Source organism: Lathyrus oleraceus, chromosome 4 (assembly GCF_024323335.1).
Source record: "Lathyrus oleraceus cultivar Zhongwan6 chromosome 4, CAAS_Psat_ZW6_1.0, whole genome shotgun sequence".
In the NCBI taxonomy this organism is placed as follows: domain Eukaryota; kingdom Viridiplantae; phylum Streptophyta; class Magnoliopsida; order Fabales; family Fabaceae; genus Lathyrus; species Lathyrus oleraceus.
Genome location: NC_066582.1, coordinates 234,518,959 through 234,531,781, shown reverse-complemented (window position 1 = coordinate 234,531,781; position 12,823 = coordinate 234,518,959). Strand labels below are relative to the sequence as shown.

Below are 12,823 nucleotides of genomic sequence, written 5' to 3'. Positions count from 1 at the left end.
TTTGTTGAAGCTCCATTTGTGAGTAAGAGCTAAAGTGAGAATGACTCGAATTGTTACAGGTTTAACAATTGGTGAAAACGTCTCACTGAAATTGAACCCAAACTATTGATGAAACCCCTTCAACCAGTCGAGCTTTGTACTTATTTAAAGAACCATTAGGATTCTCTATAACCTTGAAAACCCACTTGCATCCAACAAGTTCTCGATTTGGTGGAAGAGTGTTCAATTTCTAGGCCTAATTCTTTAGCAAAGCTTCATACTCAAGTCTCATGGATTCAAGCAAATGTGGATTGGAGAGAGCTTCTTTGACAGTCAAAGGTTCAACGTGGGAAAAAAAGCCCTAGGCTTAGTGTGATATGTCTTAGCACGAGTCAACATGGATGGGTATTAAGTTATTGAACGCTAGAAAAAGAGGAACAAGGAATAACAGGGACTTAGACTCAGTTGAGGAACTCATGGTAGTTCTCTGTGGATGATTCGAATATGATGATTTAGTGGAAGTCGAAGGTGAAGGATCATTAGACATCGAAACTAGAGAGCGGAGAGCTGAATTCAGAGTGGGACAAGGGACTAAAGGGCCAGTCAAAATCGAAATTAAAGGATTATTGGGATTCAAAATCGAAGGATGCTAAGCTGACTCCCGAAATGTGTGTGGGACTAAAGGAACGTTCAAATTCAAAATTGTAGGAAAAGGAATGAACTCGGTGTGGAAGGTTCGATCAGGTGTTACACAAGAGGCATATGGAAACAATGTTTGAAAAGGAAAAGCATCCTCGTGCAAAAAAACATCTTTGGAGATATAAATTCGATCGGATCTGCTGAGACATTTGTAACCCTAATACTGAGGAGAAACCCCCAAGTACACACACTCAAGAATCTAAAACTCACATTATGTTTGTTGTAAGGACGAGTGAGTGTAAAACACAAGGAACCAAAAACTCTAAGAGTGGCATAACGAGGATACTTATGATACAAGGCAAAAAATTGAGATTGAAAGCAAGAAGCCCCACAGTAGGCAATCGATTAATCACATGTAATGAAGAAGAAAAGCTATGTTCCCAAAAAGGAAGAGGAAATGAGACATGAGATAACTAGGTAAGGCCCATCTCAACAATATGTATATCCTTGCGTTCGACTTTACCATTTTGGTGAGACGTGTGTGGACATGCGAGCCTCTGAGAGACACATAACTCAGTCAAATACATAGCGAAGGGAGAATATTCTCCCCCCGTAATCGGATTAAACCACTTTAATGGTTGTGTGAAACTGAGTTTGAATAAACTTGTGAAATAGTTTGAAGGCATGAAATGTTTCTGACTTGTTTTTAAGAAAGTAGATCCAAGTATATATGGAATAAGCATCAACAAAAGAAACATATTAAAGAAAGCCATAAGTCGAAGGGAAGGGGTCAGGACCCCAAAGATCCATATGCACAATTTCAAAAGGAGAACGATACATTGTTATAGATGCACGAGGAATGCAAACGATAAGATTTGCCAATACAACAAGAATTACACGACTTAGTTGAAACTGGTCTAGTCGGAAAGGGAATATTACAATGCTTCAGAGCATGTCGAATAGCAGGATAATTGGCATGACCTAGTCGAAAATGCCAAAGAAGACTAGATCTCATGTTATTTGCACTAGATGTTACAGAACATGAAACTGACTTACCATTATTACAAACAATCGTGGAACTGGATGAAGACATGGAGGACAACCTGGATGGAGTCACACCCAAGCGAGGAAAGCAGTACAACCCATTGGAATCATGAAAACCTTCAAGCAATGTAAGCTTCTAAAATCGAGATTTGACAAAACACTTATCCGTTAAGAACTCAAACACAATATTGTTATCACACGAGAACTTGGAGACTGACAACACATTTCTGGTAATACATGGTACAAAGAGAATATTATTAAGTGCAAGAGAAGTATAAGGATGTAAGGAAGAAGAAATATGAGCATAACCTACACATTTTATGGCTAGGGATTGGGCATTAGCTACACTAACACGACATGTACCTGAATAAGCTTTCTTAGAATGCAAGTAAGAAACACGAGGAGTGAGATGGTGAGAACCATCTGAGTCTTCAAACCGAACCCGACTTTCAATATCTTGATGCAAGGAGTACTCATGTGCAGTTGAAATTAGGGCCAAGGCCCGAGGATCAGATGTCAAAGCCTTAAGAGAATCAGAAGGTCAGGTAATAATATTTTGAGACGAGGCCGAAGCAATAGTCAATGTAAACTTCTCATCAAAATGATGCCAACAATCAATGTCATTGTGACCATATTTTCTATAAAGCTTACAAGTAGGTCGATATCTATAGGAGACGTGGCCTCTATCACGCCCCCAACCACGAAAAATGCGCCCACGACCTCAATTACGAGTAGAACTTTCACGCACAGGAACTATTTATAGTAAATGATGCATAACCGTAACGACCTATTTATAAAACCATAACCACCTACTTACAACAAAGGATGCATGGTGGATGGTGTAAAAGTTAGTTAAATCTTATGCATACATGTGCATACATTAACATACATCAATGCCTAAGCTAGCCTCATAATCCTTAGAAGCTAGAATTCCTAACTTTTGAGTTTAGTAGAATCACTTCTACATGTATTATATTTTATTTATTATAACTCCTTTTAATTTTCTTTTTTCATGCTCTTTAATTTTCATCAGTTACTTTATTTATTTATTAGAACTTATTACTATTTTGGTAATTATATAAATAATTAAAGATGATTTTAGAAAAACAATTATTATAATTAAATGATAATCATAAATAGTATAAATAAATGATGTAAAAAATATGATTTATAACTGTAGATAAAGGGGATACAATTTTTTGGAGTGACCTATTGTCCTTCATCTTTTTTACAAATAATATAATAGTTCAATTTAAAAATTTGAGTGGTTGGTAACTTTTATTGGTTACCAATTAAAAATCTAACTTCCATCTCTCACAAAAAAAAAATCTCACACTTATAACCTCCATTAACTGCTGAGTGGTGACACAAATTAAAAATCTTCTTCTATTTCTTTTTGTAAATTTCATCTCTTTCTCAATCAAGATACCTTGAATCCCTTACGAAATTCCTCTTGAATCCCTCTTTTTTCATCTGTGAAGACAAATTGTTCCGTCATCTGCAAAAGCCATATGAATAGTTCATTTATTTAGTAAAAGCCCTCCCTCTTAATCTCATTTGTAAAATCCTTTCTCATATCGGAACCTCTTCCATCTATTTCACCATTCTTTTATCTCAAGATCAGGCCTCAGAGAAGGGTTGGTTAACAAGAAGCACCATAACATCTACTAATGGTTCTCATATGTTTTTTTTGCATGACCTATGTGAATTTTTTTGCGTTTCTTGGTTACTGATTTTTTTATATTTTTAATGGATTTTTCTGTGATAGTTTAAAACATTAAAATTATTGTAATGGATGTTTAAAATGCTTCATTGTTGTTGATTTGTTTGTTTCTTCAATATTTCTTCATCCATGTTTTGTATATATTACTCACAGTGTGAAGTTGTATGAGATGTGATTTCAAATTTTAAATTCAATCAATATAACACTTATAAGTATCTTCAACTTCAATTGATTTGTATGTAATTATGCACTGATAATTGTGATTGTTGATCCAGTTTTGTTGTTTCTGTAATCAATTGCAAGTATTACCTAATTATTCTCATATGGATGTGGATGTTTCAATCCCAATGCATTTCCATAATTTGTGGGAGAGTTAATAGGTAGTAAGACAATTGGAATCTACAAACACTTACATAATACTCCCTCCGTTCCTTTTTAAGTGTCATTTTTTAACTTTTTACACATACCAAGAAAGCTAATCATTATTGTTACTTTTTAAACAATAATTCTTATTTTACCTATAATACCCTTAATTATATCCTATATTTATTTTACTTTTACTCTCTATGTAATAATTGCATAAGGGTAATTTTGACAAAAGTGCATTTAATACAACCTTGAATTCTGCAAGTGACAATTAAAAAGAAACAAAACTTTATCAAGAAAGTGACACTTAAAAAGGAACGGAGGGAGTATTTCTTAGATATATCCTTTTCAAGTTGCAATTGGTGTATCTAGGAAAACAAATTCGATCATAGCAGTTGATATGAAACCGCTCCTCTAGAAAAAATATCCATTGAAATAACTTATATTTTACTATGTAAATTAGATATGAATGAGGAATAAGTGTGGATGGATTTTTTTTAGAGAATTCAATTGTTGGAACAAATATATGTTGTTTTATTGGTTATTATACAATACTACTATTCATTTGTTGAGAAATTTCATAAAGCATATGTTGCATATTGGTAACACATTTTATTGGGAAATATGGTAGAGTTTAGTAATAATCTTTGTAGGTGTTGCATGAGTGTCCCTCGGTGGCATCGGTGGTATGATGCGTTTGAACATCTATAATATATATATATATATATATATATATATATATATATATATATATATATATATATATATATATATATATATATATATATATATATATATTCTTGGATGGAGATCATACATAATTATCCTTTAATTATTTTTATATTTACTAAAAAAATCATATCAATAACTACTTGCACAATAGAAAGAGAAGTTACGGATACCACTGACTAATAATCATCCCTCATAGTCTTTTCCTCTCCTTACAATCTTTTCTTTTCCGATTCATTTCTAGAAGATTTTTTTTTTCTTGACCTCATGCTCCTCAAGCAAATGGTTACTTTATATTGATTGATATTCTTCATATCATTAATCATGTTAATATTATATGTCATGGAAAACCAGTTGTACCATTAAAGTCACAACAAATTGATCCTTGATTTCATTCACATTAACGATGTTAAAGCACATGAAATTCAAGTACTCTAATTTATAAATATTTATTTTATTCAATTATATTAATTATGTGTCATATTTAAAATAAAATTTTGTTACTATACATATACCGTACATATAAAATGTTATTTATGAATAATATAAATTAAAATCAAATAAAATTCTGTTTATATTTTAACATGTATGCATATTTAAAAATCAATAAACGGGGATGAGACTGTTTGTTTAGATGCTAATTATTGATAAAATAAAACTATATAGAATTTCAATTTTGTTTCTTATCAAAATGAAGTATTGGATTTTTAAAAAATTCAATTTTTTCTTTTGAGTTGTATTATCAAAAATTTTATTGGGTGTTTTAATAAAATTTTGATAAATGTATTTTTGCGATGATTTCTTCCTGCCACCCCTAATTAGATTTGACACCCATTAATGTGTATGAAAAGACAATATTACCCTTGCAAAATCACTTCACGCATTTCCCAAATTTATCGGATTCAAGTAGATTTTTGAAAATTTTTGAGCGATATCAAAAATTTTTGAAACAACTATCAGAAATTTTAAAACAATATGTTTTTTTTACCGTAAAAGTAAAAAATTCAGGAATTTTGTACCGGAAATTCCAAAATTTCCAGTATTTAGGCTTTTAATTTTATTGGAAAATTCAAATTTTCCGATACAAAATCCCATTTATTTTATCAAAAATTTCAGAATTTTTGATAGTTATAAACACTTGTTTTTTTACTAGAAATTTTAAATTTCCATTATGGATACAAAATTTGTTTTTCTACCGAAAGTTCTAAGCGGCAATCACAATCAATCTAAAATTGTTGGTAAAATCTTGAACGCTTAAAATTTCACATAAATAACACTACCAAAAAATTTATTTTGGTTGAAATTTCTGATATCAACCAATAAATTTCATATTTTTGGAATTATTTAAAACATACCGAAAAATTGTGATTATTGAAAATTTTGTAGGTATTGAAAATTTTATTCTTGCCTAGAGAAATTTTAAACATAAATTTCATTTTATTGAAGAATGGGGTGCCAGATTTAATTTGGGGTATCAAGTTAAATAATTTGGGGCGGGAGGAAGCCTCCTCTTATATTTGAAAACTTAATCCATTTCATTCTGAACCGGCCCATTAACTCAGAATCAACAAATGGAAGTGCTGTCTCATTGCTCTCGTTTCACAATCAAGAAATTGGAACTCCTCTTGCCGGAAAACACAGCCACATTGGTCGTCGCAGAAGAAGAAGGCGCCGTCGGAAACTGTGAGAAACTTCTAGGTTTTCCTTTTTCCTTTTTTATTTTTGAGATTTTCATTTCCCTACGGTTCCAGCTATTGCATTATTGACAACTTAGGAATATACAGTTCATATTGCTCTCAATGGAATTTTATCGACCTAATTTTCTGCGAAAATATTGTAATATCTGTCTAATATATTTAAATTGATAATCTTTGACAATTTATCAAATTGCATAATGTCTGCTTTACTTTTAATACTAGTTATTATGTATTGTTTCATTTTTTCTAGCTAATACCACTCACTGTAAATTATGTCGATAAAATTCCATTGAGAGCAATATCAACTCCTGCCGGAAAATATCGCCACGTTGGTCGCTGTATTATTACTAGCATTACTTCGGTAAATTATGTTATTTGATTGCACCGTATCTGTTTCTGTGTTCGGTGTTGATGGTGGTTGGTTTTGTTCAGTCTCCCATAAAAGAAGATGCCTCTGGGGCTGATTTTAGGAATAGGAAGGACATTTCGAAGGAAGCGAACATCGTCACTTGATATTCTATCACCAAAACGTGCTCCTCGGGGTTTTTACAAGGGAAAGAACTGCCAGCCCACTGGTTTCCACACTCGCAAAGGTTTGTTTCGTCTATTGAAATTCATCTGTTTTTATTTCATTTTAAAATTAAACGTAGTAGTCCAACATTTTATCTTTATCTCTGGACTCCATGGCTTAGGCTTACTTGATTGCATGATGTATTTTATTTTTGGAGCAAATGGGGCAGATTTGTTCCTTGTTGATTGTTGACATACTGATACTAGTCACCAATATTATTATTTTCATTAATAATAATAATAACAGCATCATTTGGAATTTTCGAGGGCTTAAACAAAGAGTTCTTTTTTACTTTTGTTGCATATCTTATTTAATTTGTTCCTTAATCTTTAAATAATTTGTGTCGCTTCTCATTTTCTGGATGTCCATATAGTAACTAAATCTGACTTTATAAAACACCATTATCGTTATTTAATGCTGATTTATAAAACTCAGCATTGCTTATTTTGTTAAACCATGAAGCACATTATATATTAATGTATTTTTATGCTATTAATTTGAATGTAATCCTGCATATTGTTGCAGGTGGGTATGTGGTATTGCAGGAAAAATTACCAAACTATGTAGTTCCTGATTTGACTGGTTTTAAGGTTTGCATCTTCACTCATTTAATCTTATAATTATATTGTCTTATTTTCTTTCTTGTTACCATTCGTAACTCGGTGCTTCTTTGATGACAATGTTCCTTTAGTGTTAGAAGTTGTAATTCATTGTTTTGTAGAATAAGCTGTATTCGACTGAGGTGTGCCTGATCTAGTCGAAGTAGGAGTTAGTTGTATTCGACTCTGTCGAATACAACATATAGCCATTGTGTCGAAGGCAAAATATAATTTTGTATATTTTGGGCTTGCGTTATGTTTTGGCCTTGGACCTTGATCGTCTATAAATAGGTTTTCTAATTCTCTCCTATCTCTTTTTTCTCCTTCTTCATTCTTCTTGAAATCCTAATTGTTCCATCTGTTTCAACATTTAGTCCTCTGTCTAGTGTGAACTTTATATTATGTTTTTAGCATAGTCCGGTTACTAAATTTCGCTTCAGTTAAGTTGTTCTGACAGCGGAATAGCAAAAACCAATATTTTTTTATTCATGTTATTCTGTTTCATTGATTAGCATTCTCTCTTTTTTCTTACAAACTATTACTGATTCATGTTATTCGTCTTTTACGCAGCTCAAACCATACGTATCCCAGTGTCCCTTAGAAGCGAACACTGCCGAGGCTTCTCAAACGGCTAAATAATCAAATTTAGTACTTTATATCCATGAATAATTTGCCGGGTTGAATGCGTAACATGATGGTTTGGACTATTCTAATGTTTCTTTTCAATCATTCGTGTTGGAAGTGGAATACTAAATAGACTTCAAAACGAATTTGGAAGTAACTGTCAATTATGAACTAATTTGCTGGTTTGGGATGGCACATTTCGAAGAATTCTAACTCTTTTATCTTAGGAAGAGAGCTATTATGATTATATTTGTCATCAAACCAATGTTGTCAATTGCGTATAACAAAATAGTGGTTTTTTCAAATTACACTATGCAAAAGTGCTATAGTGCAAGATAACTCGTATTTGACAATATTTTGTATTAATATAGTGTATTGTGAAACAATAACAGCATGTTCAAATTATGTTATGCTATAGCATTATTGTGAAGTTATAGCTGCTATTTAACAACACTTATCATACATCATTTATATAAATTTGTAATATTTGGCAGTTTAGTTGTGCAATTGGCTATTATTTGTATTTTTAAGAATTTAGTCCATGTTCTTAAGTTACTTTGCTTAAATTTTTTTTTCAATGGTAGCTTTTCAATGAATCGTCAAATGGTTTTTAAAATTTATATAAATTGTTGAGCTGATAACAAAATTCAAACAAAGTTAAAAAAAATACTGGAAATAGAGTTGAAGATGTTTTTTCTATCTTTAGAGGTGCGTCTCACACCTTTGGAAATTTGAAAAGGCTGTCTCACACCTTTTGGAAATTTGAAAAGGCTCTTCATTAGTTTGGAGATGCATTTTCAGATGAACCTAAAATCACATAAATTTTTTGTTTTTTTCAAATTTACTAATTTTTTTATAAAATATGGTTCTAGAGATGTATCTCTGTATAATATTTGGGTGTATCTAGAGATGCATCTCTGAAATATCTATTGCACTTATTTATGCTGGGAGATATATATTCGAAAGTGCCTAGCAAGAAATTGGATAACCACTTTGCATGATCTTCTTCTCCATGTTCAAACAACACTTCATTTTAAAAACCCTTAAAAAAATTCTTACATTCTCAATCAACTTGTCAACACAAAAACATCATTCAAAATAAACTGAAATTGCACGTAAAGTTAATTCATTTCATCCCTCATTACTTGCATTAATATAGTTTTTTGAGCTGAAAAATGAATATTGAATTCAGATATGCATCTCCGGAAAAGTTTTGATGTCCTGTTAGTTTGATTTTTAACACAGTTTTTCTATTATTTGTGGTATTAGATATGGTCACCCAAATATGTTTCCCAAAGCTATTGTGAGTGTGGATATTAAACTGGTCGAAATGAAGCATGATGTTAAACCAGATAAAGTGAATGACGATGTTAAACCAGATGAAATGAATGATGATGTTAAATCGGGTGCTCGGTCGGTTGTTGTCGAGGTAGATGTTCGTACACAATTTACAAATAAAGAAGAGTTTATTGTTCACAAACGTATGCTACAATGGGTCCGTAGGGAGGTTGGGAAATCGGGGTTTTATGTTATAATCGAAAGTTCCGACAATGGTTCAGAGAGAAGACAATCAGTTATAACAAAGAGATGCGAAAGAAGTGACACGTACCAACCACACATTAGGAAGTTCAAACGAGATGACATTGAATCCAGGAAATGTGGGTGTCCGTTTAAATTGCGAGAATACCGTATGGTGGATGAGACATGGAAATTTAATGTGATTTTCGATATACATAATCATGCCTTGACTGACAAGCTAGTTGGTCATCCCATTATATATCACATTGTTCCGGAGGAGATGGAACTTTTTTCAGACATGACATGAGACATGGTGACGCCGAAAAACATACTTGCATCTTTGAAATGGAAAAGATCTCTAAAATTCCAGATGAGATAAGTAACTGCATTAGTCTAAAGAATCTTCATCTTTTCGATAATCAGCTAGGTGGAAGTATCCCGAATTCGATTGGAAAATTGTCGAAAGTTGAAGTTATTAGAGCAAGTGGAAACAAAGATATAACTGGGAAGATTCCAGAAGAGATTGGAGAATGTAGTGATTCGACAGTTTTGGGGCTTGCTGATACAAGAATATCAGGTTCATTACCAGTTTCTTTTAGTAAACTTAAAATGCTTCAAATGTTGTCAATTTATACAACTATGGTTTATGGTGAAATTCCTAAAGAGTTAGGTAACTGTTTGTTTCTATATGAAAATAGTTTATCAGGTTCTATTCCATCAGAGATTGGTAAGCTCAAAAAGCTTGAACAGTTGTTTCTATGGCAGAATGGTCTTGTTGGTGCTATTCCAAGTGAGATTGGTAACTGTTCAAGTTTGAGAAACCAATGTTGGTGCTATTATTATTGATTTCAAATAATGATAATGAGTTTGATAGATGTAGTATCCAGTATATGTGTATATATAGATGTGAAAATGGAGTTTTCCTTTCTTGTTTTTATCATCCTGCGTATTTTTGTAGTTTACTTATGATAGAGGAAGAATTATAATGAAATATATCAACTTAACAAGTTTGGAAGAAAATGCATAAAGACCCAAACAAATGTGATATAAATATGAGTCTAAGTGTATGTTTGGATTGGCTTCTACAAATCTTAAAAGCACGTTTATTCCACTTAAATTTGAAAATTGATTTTTTTTGTTTGAATATTTTTTCAAAATCAATTCTTCTCCTCCAAAAGCAATTCCTTTAGTGATAGAATGTGATTCTCACATTATTCATTTAATATCTCTCAAGATTTACAAAACCATAACCACCTATTTATAGCAAAGGATGCATAGTAGATTATGCAAAAGTTAGTTACAACTTATACATGTATGTGCATACATTAACCTATATCAATGTCTAAATTAGCCTCTTAATACTCCCCCACAAGCTCGTGGAGGAGTGAGAGCAATGTCTTTGAGCTTGATGCGCAGTTCCAGAAAGGAGGTAGTCCCGAGAGGCTTGGCAAGAGAATCTGCAAGTTGGAAAGAACTTGGAACATGTTGGATCCTCAAGAGCTTCAAAATAACACTCACGGACAAAGTCAATGTCCAACTCAATGTGTTTTGTGTGAGCATGAAGACTCAGATTATGAGACAATAGAACTGAAATAATATTATCACAAAGCAGGATAAAAGGCTGAAATGAAACATGAAGTTCTTGCAAAAGCGACTAAAGCCAAAGCAATTCAGACGTAGTATGTGCAAGGGCACGATATTCGACCCCCGTGCTAGAACGAACCACAAAATGTTGCTTCTTCGAGCTCCATGACACAAGATTCATACCAAGATAAATACATGATCCATATGTGGAACATCTATTATCAGGATCACTTGCCCAATCAGAATCGCTATAGGCACAAAGGGAAAGCTTGCGCGAAGGGTGTTGGAGAATGAGAAGTACATGATCAAGGGTGCCACTAAGGTAGCGCATCATGCGTTTGACAACTGCCCAATGAGATTCAAGAGGGGAAGCAATGTATTGACATGCTTTGTTGGCACTGGAAGCAATATCAGGTCAAGTAAGAGTAACATACTGAAGTGCACCAACAATGGATCGATACATGAAAGGATCAGGAAGAGGAGAAGATCCATGTTTGTTGAGTTTGCATGTGCCAATCATGAGAGTGGGAACATCGTTGATATTGCTCATATTGACTCTAGCTAGCAAATCACGAATATATTTCGACTGAGTGACTATAAGCTTGCCTGAGGCTAAACACTTGATTTCGATGCCCAAAAAATACTCGGGAGATCCCAATTGCTTGAGAGAAAACTTAGCATGAGGAGAGTTAATAAGCTAGTGAGTGAGCAAAGAGGAAGAGCATGTGATCATAATTCCATCCACGTAAACTAAGGCATAAAGAGTAACACCTTGATGAGAATATATGAAAAAGAGAGTGATCACATTTGTTATGACTGAAACCAAACTGAACTAGGGCCTGCTTGAGCTTCTCATATCAGGCACGCAGTGCTTGTTTGAGTCCATACAACGTCTTATGCAGTTTGCAAACGAGTGAAGAATCATGTTGTTTAAAACTAAGAGGTTGAACCATGTAAATATCTTTATACAAGAAGTAATTAAAAAAGACATTATTGATATCAATTTGTTGAAGCTCCCATTTATGAGTAAAAGCTAAAGTGATAGTAACTCAAATTGTTACAAGTTTAACACCCGGAGAAAACGTCTCACTGAAATCGAACCCAAGCTGTTGATGAAACCCTTTCAACCAGTCGAGCTTTGTACTTATTTACGGAACCATCATGATTCTATTTAACCTTGAAAACCCACTGGAATCACGTAAACCTTCAAGAAATGTAAGCTTAGAAATATGATTCATGAGCCATGCTCTTAGAGGGCCATATCAAAGTTATCCCAGACCAAAGTTCCTAAAGCATGAGACATGAGAAGGGCGAAGTGATTTATTTCAATGAGACACTAATTTCTTCCTAGATAAGTCTATTCCTTAGACAAATCTTAGATGGCGAATCCCTCAAATGTTGTTCAGAGGGTGAGTTCCTCAGGCGTAGATGAGAGGACGAGTCCCTCAAACTTATCTTAGAGGACGCGTCCCTCATGTGTATCTTGAGGAGACTCCCCTAAATGATGCTTGGGGAAGCACATGTAACATTTAATGACTAGGTATAATTCATTTTTTCCCGGGAAGACACAGTTATCAGAGGCCCCACTTACAACAGTCATTCATTTCAGCTTCATAGGGTTTGAAAGTACAACCCTGTCATCAAACAAGAGCAAAAGATTGTTCTCATATTTCACCACTAGATCCTTATTCACTTTCAACACGTGAATACAAAAGGTTCATTTCAGATCAAAACATTTTTCTACAAAATC

General features: G+C 33.2%; 2 protein-coding genes across 3 annotated transcripts; both read left to right on the top strand.

The window, feature by feature from the left end:
- The first annotated feature begins 6,008 nt into the window (after positions 1-6,008).
- Positions 6,009-8,464, top strand: LOC127074781 (uncharacterized). 2 transcript variants are annotated; one of them, XM_051016138.1, is made up of 4 exons: positions 6,009-6,163; positions 6,610-6,770; positions 7,274-7,338; positions 7,918-8,464. In XM_051016138.1, the coding sequence occupies exons 2-4, from the start codon at positions 6,626-6,628 to the stop codon at positions 7,984-7,986; spliced, it is 279 nt and encodes a 92-aa protein (XP_050872095.1). In that variant the 5' UTR covers positions 6,009-6,163; positions 6,610-6,625; the 3' UTR covers positions 7,987-8,464. The 2 variants fall into 2 exon arrangements, with proteins under 2 accessions (XP_050872095.1, XP_050872094.1); XM_051016137.1 differs by having other exon boundaries at positions 6,014-6,178.
- A 792-nt stretch (positions 8,465-9,256) lies between these two features.
- On the top strand, positions 9,257-9,796 carry LOC127136835 (uncharacterized). Its single transcript, XM_051063352.1, has one exon. It carries the CDS (start codon positions 9,257-9,259, stop codon positions 9,794-9,796), a length of 540 nt encoding a protein of 179 aa, XP_050919309.1.
- Positions 9,797-12,823: the final 3,027 nt, after the last annotated feature.

Coding starts and splice junctions, on each gene's coding strand:
- LOC127074781 (XM_051016138.1), top strand. CDS start 6,626: ATGCCTCTGGGGCTGATTTTAGGAATAGGAAGGACATTTCGAAGGAAG. Junction 6,771..7,273: donor TGGTTTCCACACTCGCAAAG/GTTTGTTTCGTC, acceptor ATATTGTTGCAG/GTGGGTATGTGGTATTGCAG. Junction 7,339..7,917: donor CTGATTTGACTGGTTTTAAG/GTTTGCATCTTC, acceptor TCTTTTACGCAG/CTCAAACCATACGTATCCCA.
- LOC127136835 (XM_051063352.1), top strand. CDS start 9,257: ATGTTTCCCAAAGCTATTGTGAGTGTGGATATTAAACTGGTCGAAATG.